At 37.6% G+C, this 19,753-nt stretch overlaps 2 protein-coding genes and 1 pseudogene across 2 annotated transcripts; 2 read left to right on the forward strand and 1 right to left on the reverse strand.

Annotated features, from left to right (window-relative positions):
- Nucleotides 1-1,195: 1,195 nt before the first annotated feature.
- Nucleotides 1,196-2,487, forward strand: LOC141613225 (UDP-glycosyltransferase 91A1-like; annotated as a pseudogene).
- Nucleotides 2,488-11,625: 9,138 nt separating this feature from the next.
- Nucleotides 11,626-16,377, forward strand: LOC141592139 (vesicle-associated protein 1-1-like). Its single transcript, XM_074412726.1, has 8 exons — nucleotides 11,626-11,925; nucleotides 12,036-12,106; nucleotides 12,532-12,613; nucleotides 12,866-12,981; nucleotides 13,296-13,460; nucleotides 13,548-13,589; nucleotides 15,237-15,314; nucleotides 15,999-16,377. Exons 1-8 carry the CDS (start codon nucleotides 11,874-11,876, stop codon nucleotides 16,107-16,109), a joined length of 717 nt encoding a protein of 238 aa, XP_074268827.1. The 5' UTR covers nucleotides 11,626-11,873; the 3' UTR covers nucleotides 16,110-16,377.
- LOC141592134 (phosphatidylinositol/phosphatidylcholine transfer protein SFH11-like) lies at nucleotides 16,036-19,737 on the reverse strand. The gene is made up of 12 exons (XM_074412718.1): nucleotides 19,620-19,737; nucleotides 19,244-19,459; nucleotides 18,949-19,048; nucleotides 18,580-18,846; nucleotides 18,401-18,478; nucleotides 18,201-18,302; nucleotides 18,055-18,104; nucleotides 17,828-17,936; nucleotides 17,691-17,741; nucleotides 17,002-17,118; nucleotides 16,886-16,927; nucleotides 16,036-16,808 (listed from the first exon to the last, which is right to left on the reverse strand). Exons 2-12 carry the CDS (start codon nucleotides 19,432-19,434, stop codon nucleotides 16,752-16,754), a joined length of 1,164 nt encoding a protein of 387 aa, XP_074268819.1. The 5' UTR covers nucleotides 19,435-19,459; nucleotides 19,620-19,737; the 3' UTR covers nucleotides 16,036-16,751.
- Between the last annotated feature and the right edge of the window lie 16 nt (nucleotides 19,738-19,753).

Genomic DNA, 19,753 nt, shown 5'->3' on the forward strand with positions numbered 1-19,753 from the left:
AATTTCTGAACTCACTCACTTAAACATAAAAAAAAGTAACTTTTAGAATGCTCAAAAAAATTACACATAAGCTCGATAAGATATAACTTGGTTGTAGGATGCTATTCCACCACCGAAAAGGCTACAGTTACCCTCAGTGTATAGAATCTTTTATACACTACGAGTAATTTGGCGACATGTGGCAGCGGTGGACCATGTAATAATCTCATTTTAATATTTAAGTATTAGACTACATTTGAAATTTATATATTTACCGTTATTAGTTTATTTCCCAAAATAATATTACTCCTTATTAATTTCATTTCAGCTATTTTATATTTTGATAATATGATCATCATATATTTAGAACTAATTAAATTATTTCCTAATAATTTTCTTATATATTGCTTATTACGTTTTTTCTCTCTCTCTCTCATAATTTTTAAATTTCACTTTGCTGTAATTAGTGTGTAATATTTAGAAGTTTTGATTTTTTTTTTCAATTACAAAATTTATTTTTAATCGAAGTTCAATTGATTTTAGTATTAATTGAAATAGAAAGCGGATTAAATTTATCATGAAGAAAAGGTGCAAAATATTATTGAATGAAGAAAAAAAAAAATCACGTGTAAAAAAACAAACAACTTTTCATTATTTTTTCTAATGGTAATTAAATATTACCATATCTGTTAATTATAGTAAATAAATTTCCAAAAAAATTCCCCAAATCCTTTCCAAACTTTTCTCCCATTGAAATAATTACCTTCATGTTTACATAATTAGATTCTGGCACATGTTCAAATTCTATTGGTGGTGTATGGAAGATTCATACACCAAGTGTAACCGTATCATCTTTCATTCTACCATTGGAGGTATAATGTTATTTGTGAACTTTTAATGATTAGTCTTTAAAAGTGTAAAATTCGGTTCATTCGATCTGGTCCTAAATGAACCAGTCTTGGACCGGACCGAACCAAGAAACAAAACCTAAAAAAAATGTGGGTCGATAACCGGATCTAAAGAATTCGGTCCGATTTGGTCCAGACCAAATAATCTGGTCTAATCTAAACCTAAAATTGCTCACACATACTGATAAGAACGACATTTATTTTAAGATGTCCCTAATTTGTAGGCATAGAGTTAGGATGATACTCTATATATAAGTATATATAGATGTCATTATCTTTGAGAAATATGTACACCCTTCCACTAAAGTACTAAACCAAAGAAATTAATCGTAACCAGTTTCGCAACCTGAGATCGAAACTCAATGGCAACAAACAAAAAAGACGTTCATATAGTGATGCTACCATGGTCGGCCTTTGGTCACATGCTCCCTTTCTTGGAGCTTGCCATAGCTTTGGCTAACCATGGTGTTCGAGTTTCATACATATCGACACCACGTAACATTTCGAGACTACCTAAAATCCCTCCCAACTTATCCTCCCTTATACAATATGTAACCCTTCCAATGCCAATGCTCCCTAATGACACCATGTTGAATTCGACGAGATTCCCTTCTTGAAAAGAGCTTACGATCTTCTCTATGAACCCGTCAAGACGTTTATTTCTACTAATTTACCGACTTGGATTATCTCTGATTTTGCTGCTTACTGGATGCCGCAAATTGCAGAGGAATGTCGAGTTCAGTTGATGTATTTTTCCGTTTTCACAGCTGCCACAACTTGTTTGTTAAGTCCAACGGAGTCGATTTCAGGAGATTACGCTATAACAGATATGGAAAGGTTCGGAAGGATACTAAGGGGATGTCAAGCAATTGGTATACGCAGTTGCCGAGAGTTTGAAGATGATAAAATCGATCTCTTGCAGTCGATAAATAACAAGCTTGTGGTGCCAGTGGGCGTATTACCGCCTGCAAAAGTCGTAAAACAAGGAAACGAAAATGACCCCGGCCCCTGGGACGAGGTTTTCAAGTGGCTTGATCAACAAAGCCAGGGATCGGTTATCTATGTAAGCTTCGGCAGTGAGCACAAACTCGCAAAAGATCAAGTATACGAGATAGTGTATGGGCTTGAATTGGCCCAATTACCTTTCATTTGGGCTCTAAGGAAGCCCACTTGGGCAATAGACGATTTAAAAAACAGGATATCCGATAAAGGTATTGTGTGTATTGGATGGGCACCACAGCTTGAAATTTTGGCTCACCCGTCCATTGGTGGCTCGTTGTTTCATTCCGGATGGGGGTCGATAATAGAGACACTGCAACATGGGCATACCCCTATATTGTTGCCATTTATTCATGATCAAGGCTTAAATGCAAAGATCATGGTTGAGAAAGGTTTAGGTATCGAAGGCAAACGAGAAAATGGATTTTATACTAGAAATGATATAGCTCATGCGTTGAGAAGAGCCATGCTTGGAGACGAAGCACATAAAATCAAAACCCGAGCTAAAGAGGCTGCAGGATTTTTCGGTAACCAGAAGTGGCAGTCGGAACGTTATGTCGGTGGCTTCGTAGAATTTTTGAAAGAAAATGAAAAAACATAAAAATAAAAATAGTAAGAAAAAAAGTGGGAAGTGTCACAATTCACAAGTCATGTACTCCCTTCTTACTCTACTTTCTTGCCAATTCATTTTGCGCTGTCGTTTTTTTTTCTTAAAAAAGAAAGCTCGGTTAATCCTCTAGAATATGAGCGATTTATCTCATCATTTTTCCAATAATATCTTTTAATCCATCTTGAAGAAGAAAATTGAATAATTTAGTGTTTTATGGCCATTGGACAATTTATGTCCTATGATTGATTGATTGTTTTGTGTAAGAGTTAATACTATAATTGTAAAATCTATCCAAACACGACTTTTTAACATAAATTCTCTCACTTTAAATGGACATTATTCGTTTAAAGTTGTAGACGCGTTAAATACCACTTTTATAATAAGACAAATAACAAGTGGGATATCACCACTTTGTCTTATTATGTAAAGTGTTGACATATTTGACATATCTACACTATAGACGAATATATCGTCTAAAGTGGACTAATTGTTCTTTTAACGGGGGCAAAGGTAGTTATTAGAAGGATCTCATTTATGATAAATTAATTTATTTTTGTGTTAAACTTAAAGCGGATATACTCATCTTAAATAAAAAATTTTGAAAAACAAATCTCAAAACAAGTTTATTTGTATGTGCTTGATGACAAGTTTATTTGTATCTCGACAAACAAATTGCTAAATAGCTATTCTCCGTTGGTACGGGCTTGATTTAACTATTGTCCAAACAAATTGCTAAATAGCTAAGCCTTCTCCGTTGGTATGGGCTTGATGACAAGTTTATTTGTATCTCGACATTGACCGATCATTAAAGTTGCATCCGGCTCCTTTCTTTTAAGTTCATCGGACTTTTGCCAAACCCTCTCTTGTTCATATTTGAGCATACTAGTTGTTGCATCGCGCGCGGTGCGCGCGATACCCCAAGATATTGTAACCGGTTTAGGTTATTTATGGTTTGCGAACTCAAGCAGTGTAAAAAATGTTAAAAGTTACGAAAGGACAAACAACTAAAACAACATTCATCAATAGTCATTAGCATAGTGTACAGAGGTTTAAACTCTAAACGGAGTGAATTCCAGAAATTCCAACTTACGTAAGGGGCGCACTCTAACTCAAAAGATAGCAGCGATTATACAATAGCTAGCCCGAGCTAATCGAAATTCCGTTGCAGGGATTACACATTAGGTAGGCCGAGCTAATCTAAATTCAGTCGCGGTTAGAATGTATGGCTTGAGCTTGCATGTTTTGTTCCAAGCTCAGGCACTTTTTCTGAATGCAGTCACACAAGATTGCATCTAACTGGGTATTCTTAGGGTCATAGTTTGCATCAATAACTTCAATGTTGTAGATGGGTATTAAATATTGTATGACCTTCTCAGCCAGGCTTTGCTTTGCCGCATTACAGTTTGTAGCTATATCACCAACCATATACGCACGACTTTGGAGACTATTGTGATGTTGAATGGACATCCACGCCGTGAAAGCTGATGGTGTGTGTTCTACACTTGTAATAGCACCACACTGAATGGGCAGCGCAGCGACGACCACCTCTAAAGTCTGTAAGAAGTCCAAAGAAACAGAGTGGAGGTGACTGATTTCCAGCATTTCAAATTCTTCTACCAAGGGTATTTTTGATAGGCCCTTTTGTAGACGCTGCAACTCTGTTCGCTTTAGACGCAAGAGGTTTGTGCACCTTTCAGCTGCTTGCCTTCTCAAAGCTGTTACGTCTTTGACGTATATGTCATACTCTTGCATAAGGTTATGGATAGCTGCTTGTGCTGCCATTTCCAAGGAGCCTTCCAGTGTTGTGGGTCAAGGCCACCAATGTACTCTCAACATCAACATCGGTGCCGTTCGTTTTCACAAGAACTGAAGCTTCGTTTGTTTTTTCATCTAATACTCGGTATTCTAAATGTGGTATTTCTAGCCAATGGGTAATTGTTGTTAGCAATGCTTTGAAGGAAATACTAACTTGGGTGGGTCTTGAAGCCATTTCCTATACAGTAGTAGAACAATATTTGTTAGAATTAGAAATAGAATAACAAAAAGGCTACATGTTGAAAGTCTGTAAACTCCACAAACTCACGAGAAAGAGGGCTTGAGCACAACATTTTATCAGTTACACAAGAAGGGAACATCAGCTATTCAAAGTACTAAAAAAAGAGTTGAACATGAAAACAACAACATTTAATCATTTACACAATGTTGTTTGAACAAAAAATCCTAACTGCCAGCCAAGATGAAATTTAACTGAATACATGCAAAGCCAAAATTAATCACAAAGCACCAATGGCAGGACCTAAAGTTAGATTAAATAATATAAATTAGGTTTATAAAGTTGATGTAGATAGAGGGAGTATGACATAGCAGTCTTTTGTAATCAACTCGGAAAATGGTGACTAATATCATTGTTGGTCATTTTTGGGTATAAGCTGTAAACAGACAAGCTAAGTTCCCAAAATGAATTCCAAAACTGAATATTGAAGCAAAGTGATGTATAGGAGCTAGATACAGAGATTAGTACAGCATGTTATTAGCACGATTAACTTGAAAATAGCAAGAGTGTACCTGCTGAAATCTGGGTGGTGATCTGAGAAGTTATTGAATAGGACACAGTGAAGTAATTGTTATATGAGAGTTAATGTAATGTATGGTGTATACTTCTTCTGCCCAAAAAAATGAAAAAGTGATTGTCCCATAACTATTATCAGTTAGAGGAATCAGTAGCTACAAGATGTGTGTAAGTATCTAAATAGGGAGTCATGTCTTGTAGTTATATGTTAAAGAAGTAAGGCAGTAGTTCAATCACATCTTGGACTGCTGGATTTTTATGCCTGAATAACCAAAGGGAAAAGGAAGTAACTGCTGGATTTTCATGTCTGAATAACCAAAGGGAAAAAGAAGTAACCTGTGTGTTTGCCTTTTTGCAGTAAAGTACTCATTCCTCTCACCAAATCCCTCACATTTCACCACAAGCAACCCTCACAAATTTGAAGCGCACTTGCACACGCTAAACTTCGTTTATTTCAAAAATGTATTCCATCAACATAAATAGCATTAGTAACAACAATTTATTTCATAAATAGCACTTGCAGGTAACCATGAAGAGTCACTCTCAAAAATGTATTTCATCAACATAAATAGCATTAGTAACAACAATGATTCTCAATTTTCTGAGCTTAGGTTTTGACTAACAATAACATTTTGAGAGTCTGTAAGCTTATTAAAACATCAGATTACATCACAGTGCGAAAAGGAAAAAAAAAATTAGACGGCGATGAACATGCTTGTAGTTCAATTCTGTGTACAACACCGTAAAATACTGGGTTTTTGGCCGCGTAAACAAACACCCTTATCCTCAGCTTTGGTTAGGCCTTGTAATTGGAGGAGGTCGTATGTGTAAGTGTTGGCTTCTAGGATAGTATGTCGTCCTCTACAAGTAGGCCAGAAGTACTTGCCTCCTCCTGTAACCCAAACACCATTGCTTTCACTGATAAGTAGCTTCCTTGTTCCAGCTCATACACGATTTTTGTAAAATCTGAGTCAGGAGACTTATAATTTGCATCTATAATTTCAAGATTGTAAGCATTGACTAAAAATGTAATAGCCTTCTTAGCTAAGCAGTCCTTGGCAAATGCAAGTGTTGGGCAGCAGGGCCCAATTAGTATTTCTGCAGCCGCATTTACATTTGAGGGTGTAATGGTAATCCAGGATGTGTAGTTACCCGGAAAATTTTCTGCAGTGGATAGGGCCGAGCATTGGATTGGGATGGTTTCAATGATCTTGCGTAGGACAGACATATAGTCTAGCAGGACACGCTTTACACCTCCGGGACTTGACGGCGAAACTGCTCCTACAACGTCTTGTAGCTCTCCTTTTACGGCTTGTTCCAATTTGTTGCGCTTAAGCCTGTACAGACGGGTACAACGTTCTAAGGCCAAGTTTTTCTCATAGGTGAAATCTTCAACAAGCACACCATATTTCTGACTCATGTCGCGTGCAGCCTTGAAGGCAGCGTTCTCACAAGAATCCTGAAAACTATTGGCAGTTCCACCCTCGTATGTACAGAGAACCGTTCCTAAATGGGTCTGTATTAACACATACGCGTTGTTCTGGGACCCATCCGAAACCTTGTATATTGGTTGATGTAGGTGCAAACAGTCCGTGATCTTCTTCAATAGAGGGAGAAAAGGAATAGATATGTGCATAGCTTGAGAAGATGTGCTGCAGCAAAGTATAGAAAGCGTTTATAGCATAGGTAATTTAAGTTATGGTTTCCTGATTATAAATTTTCAGTAAAGTTCTTTCTAATTAACATATATACCCTCTTAGGGGCAGTATCACAGAGAATGCACGTACTCTTCTTGCTATAGTCTAGTGATGGTTATTGTAATGTTTGGATTTATAAGCATAAGTAATTTAAGTGTGTACTACCCTTAGAATTGTTCCATAATGCTAAAAATATATTACGGATACTAAATAATGAAATGGTATGTAAAGTGTGCACTCACCTGAGAATTTGATGAACAGCCCAGTGGTTGCTGAAAGTTCATTAATGGATGCTTGAGCTAATGGCTAGATGCTTACAGTCTGAAGTAATATGCTGAGATTAAAAAAAATGTTATTGGCCTCTTACAGGGGGGTCTCACAAGTAAGGGAGTGCATACATGTAATTATGTTGAGGCTTGTTGACATGTGTGCACAGTGTCACTATTTAAGAAGCAGCACATGCTCTCATAAAGTAGTTAGTCTCCAGAAAGAATTTCTCAAAAAGATTGTAAATTTAGTAAGGAATGTAAAGAAGAAGGAAGAAAGGTATGAAGAGAAAACTCTGTTAAATAGAACAATAATGTGTGAACGAGGTATTATTTTGTGGTCGATAGGAAATGGTTGACAACATACAGTGTGTTAGGGGCAAGACTAAAGATTTTGCATTGAATTCCATGGGTGGTTGTTAATGAATGAAAAAGCATACCTGGTACATAAACATTTGGCATAGAAACCGCCAGCTGTGTAAAGGTTGCATCACTTGGCCGGCTGTCCAGCGGCAACTGAAGGTGTTGGCCGTGGATATTTTTGGTAGCCGTACTCCAGTTAGCAATGGTGGTGTTCGTAGTACTAAAAAAAGATTTTGTACGTGCATATGCACCGACATTCACATTTTAAGCTAGTTTGTAAATTAACATTGTTTAACATCCGTGTTTTTTCTGGGGGGCAATTAAGGTGTTGCTCAATTAAAACTGGTTCATTCGCCAAGCAGATTATTGCCATAATTCCTTAGCAAGCTCATCCTTGACCGCCAAATATCTGTCACGATACATGCTGCATTTTATCTCTGCACAAATCATCCTAGAAAAGTTTGCATCTCGCACGTGGAACTCATACACGGTCTGCACATACCTAATGACTTTCTTAGCCAAGCTGTTCCGGGCAGATCTTAGGCCCGAAGAATTTTCACCAAGAAAATAACTCACCCTAGCACGGTTTTTGGGCCAACTAAGCACTAAAGTAGAAACATGAGTGCCATCATCCACCACCATATCCTCCACCTCAGCAACGCTTATTTCATAAGCTGCAACAATCTGAAGCCAGATCCCCCAAAAGTCTATGCTTACTGACTTAGGCCTGCAGCTTACTGGAGCTCTGCTTGAGCACGCACCAGCCACGATCCTTTCCACAAATTCGAGGGCTTCCTTCTTCTTCCGGTAGAATTTTGAGCAAGCCTTGTTCCACATAAATCTCTCCAGGTTAACATCATCTACAATCACCTTTTTAGTCCGGACCAAATACTCAACCGCTTTCTCAGCAGCCTCCTCTTCAGAAGCGGCCAATGAGTTTCCTATGGTGCCTTGAAAAGTATAGGATTCAGGACCATCGCGCCTCATAAGAAGCACAAAAGCAACATTCTTAATCGATTCTGAATGGTTGTACATAGGCTCCACCCACCCAACCTCCTTGGCAATATTAGACAGAAGGGAGCGGCTTGAGATCTTGAAAGACTGTTGTCGGTTACCCATCCTAAATTAAACCTGAAAGCGAAGCAATGAAGGTGTTGTGAAATCCCAGATAACCAGGCCGACCTGCCTAAACACATACCCAAAATCAGGAGTGTGTGCACCCGGAGCAGAAGTAATAAGCTCCCCGACTGAGAGACCCTTTCATTTTCAAGGCCCAACATAGCTCCACACAAAGACCTCTTCAGCAACTATGACAATGCCATATCTCCTTTAGGCTGATTTCCTAAGCCTCCTCTAGACACAGACACCCACGACCTCTCCCCAAATCAAGTTTTCACAAGTAAATTGAACAAGTGGTTCCCTCACAAATACCTCACCTCCAAAAAATATTCATAACCTGGCCACCTCTTTGCCCAAACTACATGCAAACATAATTTTGGGTTTGCCTTTAAACCCCAAAGAGACGAATGTTCCTATCCTAAGCTGATAAATAACAGCAGAGCACTAAGCTTGCTTAGTGCTGAACTACCTGACCTGCTGTACAACCATACCCACACAAAAAACCCTGCTGACAATCCTATTGTGTACTACTACTGTTGTCAGTACTTATACATTGCCACATAATAGTGTTAAGACTTAAAAGAAAAGAACATAGCAAGGATCTATCTTCAAATGTATACAACAAAGCTTACAAGAAAACAGCAATATGGCCATTTCACACTTAAAAGAAGATAAAAACAGCAATATGGCAATTTCACACTTAAAAGAAGATAACAACATGATAAGTAAATCCACAGCAACAAAACAACAGTTCTCTAGTAAATAGAAACGACCATCCAAAAGAAAACATGAGCATAGCAAAGACCAGTAATTGAAACATCTATAGCAAATGTAAACAACAGCGCCATTGTAACATTTTTTTTCAAAAAGACAAGAGCATGGTAATTTCAAACTGAAGAGATTTGTAAGCAACTCAAGAACATGGTAATGTCAAACTACAGATAAGAGTTGAACACGATTAGGAAGATCATTGCAGCAAAACAAAGCTAATAACTAAATAGATGAGGCAAGGTAGCTCACCCTTGCAATTTTTGGAGCCTCCAAACTGCTGCTTAGGTAGAATAGGCAAGAGTGTGTCTCTATATATATATATATGTGAAATTGTAGTCTATTCCACCTTTACACAAAAGGCAAGAATCCTAACCACACCAAACTATAGGACTGTCTACTGTGCAAAGTACAGCAAATCTTGAGTTAACTGTTCATCTAAATTCTCCAAACCGTTACCTTACCTCAACTCACATCACCCCACTTCACTCCCTTACTTTTTTTTCCCTTAAAAGAAAACCATGTCTTTGCACACTACCCTTTCACAAGCTGTTTAAGTAATACCACCGTAATTCCAAAAATGCTGCCTATTACGTACATCATTCCAACCGTAAATTCCAAGCGAACTGAGCCACGAATGAACCTCACAAGATTTCCTTGCATTTTTCTGGTGCTATTAGCCAGAACGATATAGGATTACGACGTAGTCCACAACAAATTTGTGCTATTAGCCAGAACTATATACGATTAAAACGCTGGCCATAATAACCACTTCGAATTGGTTTTAAAACATAATCCGAAATTCTGAACGTACACATGGAATTTAAAGTACTAAACCCGAACCCTATAATTTGAAGTACTAAACACAGACCTTATTAGCAGCTAAGACTCTCGCTCATCTTTGAAAATTCATGGCTTTTGTTTTGCAGCTATATACCATCATCCATCTTATTATGCAAGAGTAAATGATCAGGTTTTGGAAGTACGCCAAACATTTTGCTCTAATATGGCCACATATATTCTCCACATAAACTTTCAGAAACAACAACGCAGACACTAATCTAGCTGAAGATGGTCTTTTAGAAAACTTAATTGATTCATTATTAAGGTCAAGGGTCCTTATCAGCAGCAAGAACTTTAGCCAAACAATTGTTTTCTATTTTGAAAGCTGTTTGATTGATAAGTTGTTAGGCTTGTGTGTGAATTACGGCAAATAATTTGCAGTGCAGTAGGAGATGTATCACGCCATAATTTCCAGAAAAGGGATGGAAGTAAGCGGTTGATTAGGCTAATCTTGTCAGTTTGTAAAAGGCATATTACGCTGTCAGTTTGTAGGAGAAGTCACGTGGTGTAATGATAGGGTAGAAGAGTGTAGAATAATTGTTTGTTGTGCAGGTCTTAACAAATAATATAAGAAAGGCCAATGTGCTTTTATTAAGGCCCAATTGTATCACTCCTAACAAGGCAGGGCATTAAGGCCCAAATTGGACAACCAAGGGAAGAGTAGGCCCGGCAAATTCAAAGAGGTTAAACGGCATATTGTGTGTCGTTTCGCACTGTTTATATGAACAGTGTAATAGCTTGGAGACTTTTAGTGTAAGGTGGAAAGATTGCATGCGATTAGTATCGTAGTAAATCCCGCAATAAAGATATTCAATATAAAAGTAATAGTACAAAATTATGAGGAATAAATATATATAATATAATATGAGTAATTATATATTTTATTACTAGTGAAATTTATAATAAAATTTGTTTATGATATACTTAGTAACTTAGCTAGCTACTAAATGAGGACCGTCTAGCACACACCCAAACTCGAACAAGCAATCCACATCCAAGCTAATCGTCTCATGTATATAATAATGCTCCCTAGTGTAACCATTAGTTATCGTATGGGTCATTACATATAATTTTAATAATAGTTTTGTAGACACCTACATGAAACACACAAACGTTAACAACGAGGAACGAAGAAAGTCTTTGAGAAAGCATTTCTTTCTCGTCCACTCGGGAGGGCGGCGATGAACTTCATTGAATGAAAGTATGGGTATGACCTCCTAAAATTAAAGTAAAGAAACGAATAAAATTACCCTGGAACACAACCTAAACCTCGAGAAGGCCGCCTTTAAAAGCGTTCGCTGGATTATGCCCCACAGAAGAGGATGCTCTATATGCTCTCATAGCAATCGTGGTTCTACGAAATTCACCTAAATTCATATCTTACCTATACGCAAAATTAATCAAAGTTAGCTGATGTAAATAATTATGACTTTCATCTTTAAAATGGTTAGGAATTCGATGCCGGACTTTTGCGTTCGATAAAGCTAATCACCCATTGACTCCCCACAAAAGTCCTCTTCCCCTCCATACGGCCATACGCATACCACATCAAAATCAAACTACCACCAAAATTCAAAATTAAACACGCATACTTTAATCTCTCGATTTCTCCGTCCATTAAATTACCAAAATCAAAAACTAAATAAAAACTCTCTTTTTTGTTTTTCTTGATATTTTCATTAATTTCTCCAGATCTCTCTCTAAAAAATTAAATTAAAAAATTAAAATCGACGCCATTATCATTGCTTCGAAATGAGCACGGGCGAGCTTCTCAGCATCGAACCTCTTGAACTCCAATTCGCATGTATATTCATCTCTCTCATATTTATTCTTATTATTTTTTCATTAATTTTTGTTTGATTTGAATGTTTTGCTGAATTTTGATCATTTTTGTGTTTGTTTGATTGATTTTAGTGGAGTTAAAGAAGCAGATCTCATGTTCGCTTCAATTATCGAACAAAACTGACAATTATGTCGCATTCAAGGTACAGTTTTCGTATAATTTAGCTTGATTTTATTAATTTTATCAGTTTTGATGTGTTGTCGCATTCAACTTACAAATTTTGTGTAATTTTGCTTGATTTCTTAGTTTTTGTTGAAATGTATGCTGTTTGATTGCGGAATTTGTGTTTGATTTGATTTTTGTTCGGTTTAACTTGGGAAATTAGGTCTAGACATAGGTTTCATGTAATTTAGCTTGATTTTATCATTTTTCGTTGAAATGTATGCTGTTTGATAGCGGAATTTGTGTTTGATTTGATTTTTGTTCGGTTTAAATTGGGAAATTAGGTCTAGGTACAAATTTCGTCTAATTTAGCTTGATTTTTTTTATTTTTCTTCTAATATATGCTGTTTGATTGCGGAATTTGCATTTGATTTGATTTTTGTTCGGTTTGATTTGGGAGATTAGGTCAAAACTACGAATCCGAAGAAATATTGTGTTCGTCCGAATACCGGTGTTGTTTTGCCTCGATCAACATGCGACATTACAGGTGCGTGCCATTATGTGTGATTCATGCATCTAAGTCTTTTTAATTTGTTTAATTCTGCAGTGTGATCATTATTTTTCTTACAAATCTTATTTAAGAATGTGTTAAGCTTAGGACGACCTCTGTTCATATTATTTAGCTTATTAAATGAGAGCTATAGTGACTATCTTGTGAGCTTAAGACGGTTTTAGACAAAACTCCCTTATTACTTGTTGATGATTTGGAGATTTGAAATTCGTGTGTTTATGATGCCAGTAACAATGCAAGCGCAAAAGGAGGTCCCTGCTGATATGCAATGCAAGGATAAATTCCTTCTGCAGAGTGTTATCGCGCCGCAAGGAGTGGCAGCTAAAGATATCACCCCTGAAATGGTAATCATGTTTGTGTATTATGTTGTAGGCTTTTTATACTGAATTATGACATACTAAAATGGTAATCGCTAGAAAAGGGTAATTGTTGTTCATGTAGTAGCTGTTATTAAGGTTATACTTGAATTGTGACATCCCAAATCAAAACCAAGCTTTGGAAATGGTGCGTTATTTGTTGACCTTTAAAGTTTGCGTTGCATCAACAGCGTTTTGGTTTGTCTTGTAAACTGTGAGTCTTGATATTTATGGTTTAACTTGAGAGTGGTGAATGTTCTATTGGATAATTGAGGCTCATTGGTTTCATTTTGTGAGTTCAGTTCAGTAAGGAGGCAGGACACGTGGTTGAGGAGTGCAAATTAAAAGTTGTTTATGTTTCTCCACCTCAACCGCCCTCACCTGTTCCAGAGGGTGAGGAAGAAGTTAGTTCTCCAAGGGGCTCTGTTTCAGACAATGGACATTTGAGTGGTTCCGAATCTGCCACTGTGAGTGTTTTCATGTTTCATTTGTGTAGTTCTGGATTTCTCAATTGTCATTGATGGGTATGATGGATTGCTTAATTTTAATTGCAGGGAACAAGAGGATTTGGCGATTCTCACGATAGCTCTTCTGAGGTATAATTCATTCCTTTTCTTGCCCATTTTTGTTCATGTGCTATACATTACTTCTGTTCATGAATTGGTTACAATCAAGTAGCATGTGTTTAAGTGATTACTGATTAGGTCAAGCCTAGATGATTAGATCAAGCATCTATCTTGTAGAAATGCCATATGGAAAGGGTGTCTGTTATGAAGGAAGTGGCATTTTCTCTGGAGGAGTTTTTATGTAGTTGTTCTTTTTCATATTAGGCGTTTGAATTGGCCCTTTGATGAGTAGGTAGTGGAAGTTTGTCGTCTACATGAATAGGCAATGAAAATTAGTTTATCAGTAATCTACTTCAAACTTGAACCAGAATTATGCTAAGCATCAGACTGAGTAGCACGTTAAGCAAACTCTTTAAGACTTTAACATTAACAAGTAGCAAAAATGTAACTGATCGCCTGATTGGGATGTCCCAACGACTGTTTATTTTGTGTCCTCCCTTTTTGCCTGTCTTTTCATTTCGAGGGCAAATGAAAAAAAATGAAGGTGCAAAAAGACCTTCATGATTGTTAATGTTAGGATGATGTACCTCAGGTATCATAAGTATCATAGTTTCAGATAACTAAATAGTGGTTAGTCTTGATGGTTTTACATATCTGTTCATGTTGATCATTTGATACGATAATCATGCCATTTTATATAGCTACTATTTCCAAGCACATCTTCTAATAGTTCCTAAAAAGCGACCTATTTGTGCATTTTACTTGTATCCCATTATTTAGCACTTGCGCGTATCAGACGACTCACTAATAAATTGTAGTGGATCTAGTCTAATATGGACTTTAAGATACATTGTAGCTATTGTTCTACAAGAGTCTTCTCTTCGAAAGTGTTGACACGACTCCGGTTACTGTTTAGGGCCGTTGCTTGGAAATGAGTTTTAAACAATATGTGGGACTTCACCCTCCATGTAGAGCTGTTATCTTCATAAACAGTGGATTGATATTTGGATGGTATTGACTAAGTTGCTATTTTAGGGCATTTGGTAACTTGGTCAATTAAGAATCACTTGATAGTTTATGCAATGCCTCATATAAAATGATATATGGTCTAAATATCTTGTACGGTTGGGAGTTTAAGGCATTTGGTATCTTTAGTTTTACGTTTTTTTTTTTTTCCTTATGAAGGGGATTTCGTAATTTCATGTACATGGGGATGGAAAGATTTATCTCCTATTTCATGACTTGTTACCTCCTTAAGCTGTTCCCACGGAAAATAATTAGGTATACATATGCGCAGACGTGTGGTAGGAGGGAATTTAAGGCAACTCATTGCCCAAGATTTTGCATGCTTTAGTAGTCTCAGAAAGATCTGTTTTCACGTGATACTTGTAATTAGTCTTAGATATCAAGCCTTTTCCAGCTTCACAGAAAGATCTTTCATGTGGTCAAGTTATGAGCAGTGGGGTGACCACTGACCAGGCGGATTCCAACATTTTTGCTTCTGTTTAAGATCGTGACGCACTTGTTTGCATTCTTGCATTTGCAGTGTATATATACACTGTTAGCTGAAATAATTTGTGGAGATAATGTCTTCTATGTTTATTAGCGTTACTTGTGAGAGGTTATATTGCTACCTGTGTTTGTTAAGTTTGTTCAAATCTTTGCCAACATTTCCAGGCAAAAGCTCTCATTGCGAAGCTGACAGAGGAGAAAAATAATGCTATCCAGCAAAACAATAAGTTGAGACAGGAGCTGGTGAGTACCTATGTTTTTTGCCTTCAATTACATTTGATGTTGGTTTTGGCTAGCTTGTCAACCCATGAATCCATGATATTACACAATGTGTTTACTTGTCGTGATTCTACATTACTTTACGTCTGGTTTATTATCCAAATCTCTGGTTCTGTCTCTATCTGCATTTGTTACATAATCTGTGTATTGTTTTTAGCGAAAAAGCAAACGATCACCAATACTATTGTAGGACGTTCCGTATGTCCTCCGTTGCACTGTTGCTTCTTCATAACATTTTTTTGCGATGGGGTATATAGATCCACGGTTGGTTTGAAGAGGAGGAATTTTATTGACTAGACTGCTTGTAGATGAAAATCTGGCACCAATCTCAATATCATATGAGGAGCGTAGGAATGTTGATTTTCAACATGCTTGGTCATAAAACTCTCATATAGAAATCCACTAAAAGATGAGAAGAAACATTCATGTAAAGAGAGGAGAATTCACTGGGTTATAATACTTAAAAGGGGTACACACACGTTACTGTTCCGCTTTTGGTGAAAGATGCCGTTTTCTTTAGTTTCATTTTCTGATTGTACATTGATAGCTAGTTAAAGGCGGACTAATGTCTTTGCTGCTAGTACTTTGTGAGCTAGTGATTCTGATTCTTTGCCATCTTACAATTTCTGTGACATCTGTGTTTCGCAGGAGCTTTTGAGGCGAGAGGCTAGCAAAGGACAAGGGGGTGTTTCGTTCATGCTCGTGATACTAGTCGGCTTGATTGGGATAATTCTGGGCTATGTCTTGAAGAAGGCATGATGTGCGAGTTAAAATTCAAGTAATCCTTTGTCTTATTATTGTTACGCTGGCTGTCTTATTTGCATCTGTTATTGGAGAACACATAATAGTAGTACCCTGTGGCTATTCAAATGAATTTAAATAGGGGAAAATGTCTAGTAGGCCGTGTTGTTGTGTTTGTAGTTAATTGAAATAGACTAATACCGAATACTGTTGGACTTATCAGGGTTTTCTGTGAGACCACCAATGTTTTGCGGGCAATTGATTCTTTGCTGTTGTAGTGACCTTATATTTCTCTTTAGCAATTGTCTCCAGTCACGGCTTTGGCTTGCATTGTCCATAAAGAAGTCTTTTAGTGTATACACACTCCACAGCGGGGACTAATGTAAAAATCTTGTTTTGTTCTCCGTTTACGCTTTCGTTTTGGAGAACAGTATACAGTTTAACACCCACAATACGAGAGCTCTCCTAGACTATTAGAAGCGTTCAGCTTAATTTTTGGCCGCTTCTTTATTTGCCCTCGAGGAAAGGTGACCTGTCTTTTGTCACAGGGAGAGCAAGCTATCGTGGGCGAAATTACCATTTTTTTTTTTTTGCTGTTTAACAATATAGGACGATATTGCAAATGCTTTGACTGTATTTTTCTTCATTCAACACCACGTCTCAATCTTTGTTGTGATTGATGATATCATTTATTTGCCGTGAAAGTTTTTGCAATACCTGCAAGTGTAATATCCGACTCGTGAGAAGTTTACTCAACCTGATGATATATCTATTTGAGTTTGCATACATTCTACCTGCTTGGTCTCTTCTACTGCAGCTTCCACAGCGCGAATTTTCTGTAGAAATAGTGTTTGGATCACTGAATGTGTTTTTATTAGTAATATGAATGGCAGGTTAAAGGGTAGTAAACCTGTTCTGTTATTGCTGCTGTAACTTGTAGTCGATCAAATTTTTGCGACAATGTTATGTTTGCTCTTTCCTTGCTGGTTTGCTCATTCCTGTTATCTGGCGTGCTTTGTGCGCTGAACTGCATTAAATTTGAATTCCCTAAGTAAACATTAGAGACAACAAGAGGAGTCTCGTTCTGTTGATCTTGATGGTGGAGAATGAAATACCACATTTTTGTAGTGTGCGAATTGAGGCGCAATTCTAAAGGGAGGAGGAACTCGAACTTACGGCTTACTCGGTTCCGCTTATCGGCCCTGTGTCTACTTTCAACTATTTCAACTATTAGGTTATGATCTCGTTTGGAGTTCATATGTTTGCGAAATGCAGAATTGCAGATGAGGATGATTGGTTTTTGGACGTGATTTATGTTTTGAGACGATAGATCTGTTGATTTTTTGAGCATTACCTGAAAGGCTTTTTCCCATGTAATAAGGGAAAATGGATTTGATGAGAATTACGTTCACGGAGACGTTTTTTTCCGAATGACAAGTGCACCGGAAATAAATTGGCGTGACCGATCCAATTGGATGTGCTAGTTTGGTTCTCTCTAGACATATGTCAACTATGATATTTATGATTTCGGGTATCATCGGTGTCAATTGCTCCTTTTTAACTCTCTTTAGGCAAATTAACAGCTAACAAGGGTCTTACCCAAACATCTTCCACCGTTGTGTGTTTGTCCTCGTCTTTCGCCTCAACAGTCTGGTAAGAAATAAATTACAGTACTGTAAGTTGCAGTAATGATCAAGTAACAATGGAATATGATGTCTGATCAATACAACTCTCACCTGAAGCAACTCTAAGATACTCGGATCGTTCCAAGGTCCTTTATCACTGAACATACATCCACCGTGATCCGGACATTTGCATTCTCCCCCAAGGAAATCTGGCAGATTACTGCACAAACAGACCATCTGGTTATTCCGCTTTCTATCTCTCAACTCTGAGAAGTCGTCCATCCCACGTGTATTGTACACAGTAGTTATGTATGTTTGTTCAAAATCGATGGCAATACCTTGGATCAATGGCTTCAACAAGTTTACTTTTGAAGTCGTTCCCTAGTACCTTGATACGAGAAGATATTTCAGAGTTCAGACTAAGGACTAGTAGGAATCGAGTCGCCTTTAAACAATTGCAGAAGTTCATTAGGAAATAGCTTACCTGTATCTTTGCTGATGTGCGCGCATCAATGAAGGTCTTGATTAGTTTCCAGAGGATTCGAAAGCCAGAACCAGCATTGACAATGAACAAACAACTCAAGGTCTGCATAAATAATATCATTATTTCAGGTATGTAACATTTACGTTGCGAAACCCGACTGTGAGATCTTCAAAGGAAGACAGGTAACTGGTAAGTTATACCTCAGGGTAGTAATTGCTGTCGATTTTATGAAATTCCGTGAAAAGATATCTTGCAGGCTTGGAAAAGCTTGATGTCCCCTGGTAAACATCATGTTAGCACAATCGCTTCCAGGGGCGAGTTCAGCTTATGTAAAATTTGAACTTATGTTGCAGGAAATAACATGATACGGAGTACTTACCACCCCTGTAACATCTATTATCGCGGTGATTGAAGCGATTTTCTTGTTAGCAGTGATTGTACAAGCCGGGAACCTAAGATGAGACGTCTTCTCTTGTTGACATACATGATGCTTCACTAGTCTGTCAAGAGTAGTTTTCTGCAAAAGGGTTTCGAGATCTAATGCTCCTATTCGCTCTATGTACACTGGTCTACCGCATTTATCAACACCGTGAAATCCATGGGGATAGCTTCTCTGGACTTCTCCGTACTCCTCGAATTCAAATTCCTGCAATTTACTAGCTATAACTGAGATACTTATCTAGAAGTTTGTTTTGGGTCGACTCTCGACATCATACACTGAAGTAATTTGAACAGAGTCTTACTCCACCTTGGCCAGTTTGTAAACTCCGAACTCTTCTCTCCATTTCAAGCACTTCAAGAACGAATCCTTGGCTTTCAGGACGTCATAGCCTCTCATACGCAAAAATCTGTCATCGAAGTTTTTCAGCTTGATTGTTCAGAAAATCACATCATTTGAAAACAGGAAAAACACTGGGGCCGTTTTAATGGTAACAAGTACTAAACCTAGATTATCAGTACCACTGTACCAGTACTCATGACTTTACGAGATAAACTAGTTGACATATGCGAAATTAAGGACACCAAGAAAGAAGCAGTAGTACCGTAAAAGTGTGTGGAAATCATTGAGGTCTTCTGGTAGCTCTCCTTTTTGAAAGAGCGCCTCGCGCATCAGATTGACAGCCTGAACATCCTTAGGCTCATGCGCGTCTCCTTTAATGCCGTGCTCCTCAGGTGTACCTCTACCACTCCAGACCTTCTTGCTCAATGATCGTAGTAACTTGAAAGACGACATTTTATCTGAAAACTATACTAACAATCTGTAAAGAGAACAAGCACAAAATAAAGCCATTTAATTATGCCATGCTGCTATGCTTTAAGGTATTGTTTGTTTTTTCTGTGCCAAGGTAAAAGTGTAAAGAAAAGTATATTATACAAACGTGAATTATGATAGAACGTGACCGATGGGTAATAAGTTACATGCATGCAGGTGTTACTGAAACTCGGTATATTAAGTGGCAAAACTCATTTCCTGTAATCAACTTAGGTGGTTTGGATGAAATCGTCAGCTCTCGAGTTGGAGTTATAAAATCGTAACTCAATCCAAGAGGACG

This window comes from Silene latifolia, chromosome 1 (assembly GCF_048544455.1).
Source record: "Silene latifolia isolate original U9 population chromosome 1, ASM4854445v1, whole genome shotgun sequence".
NCBI classification, from domain to species: domain Eukaryota; kingdom Viridiplantae; phylum Streptophyta; class Magnoliopsida; order Caryophyllales; family Caryophyllaceae; genus Silene; species Silene latifolia.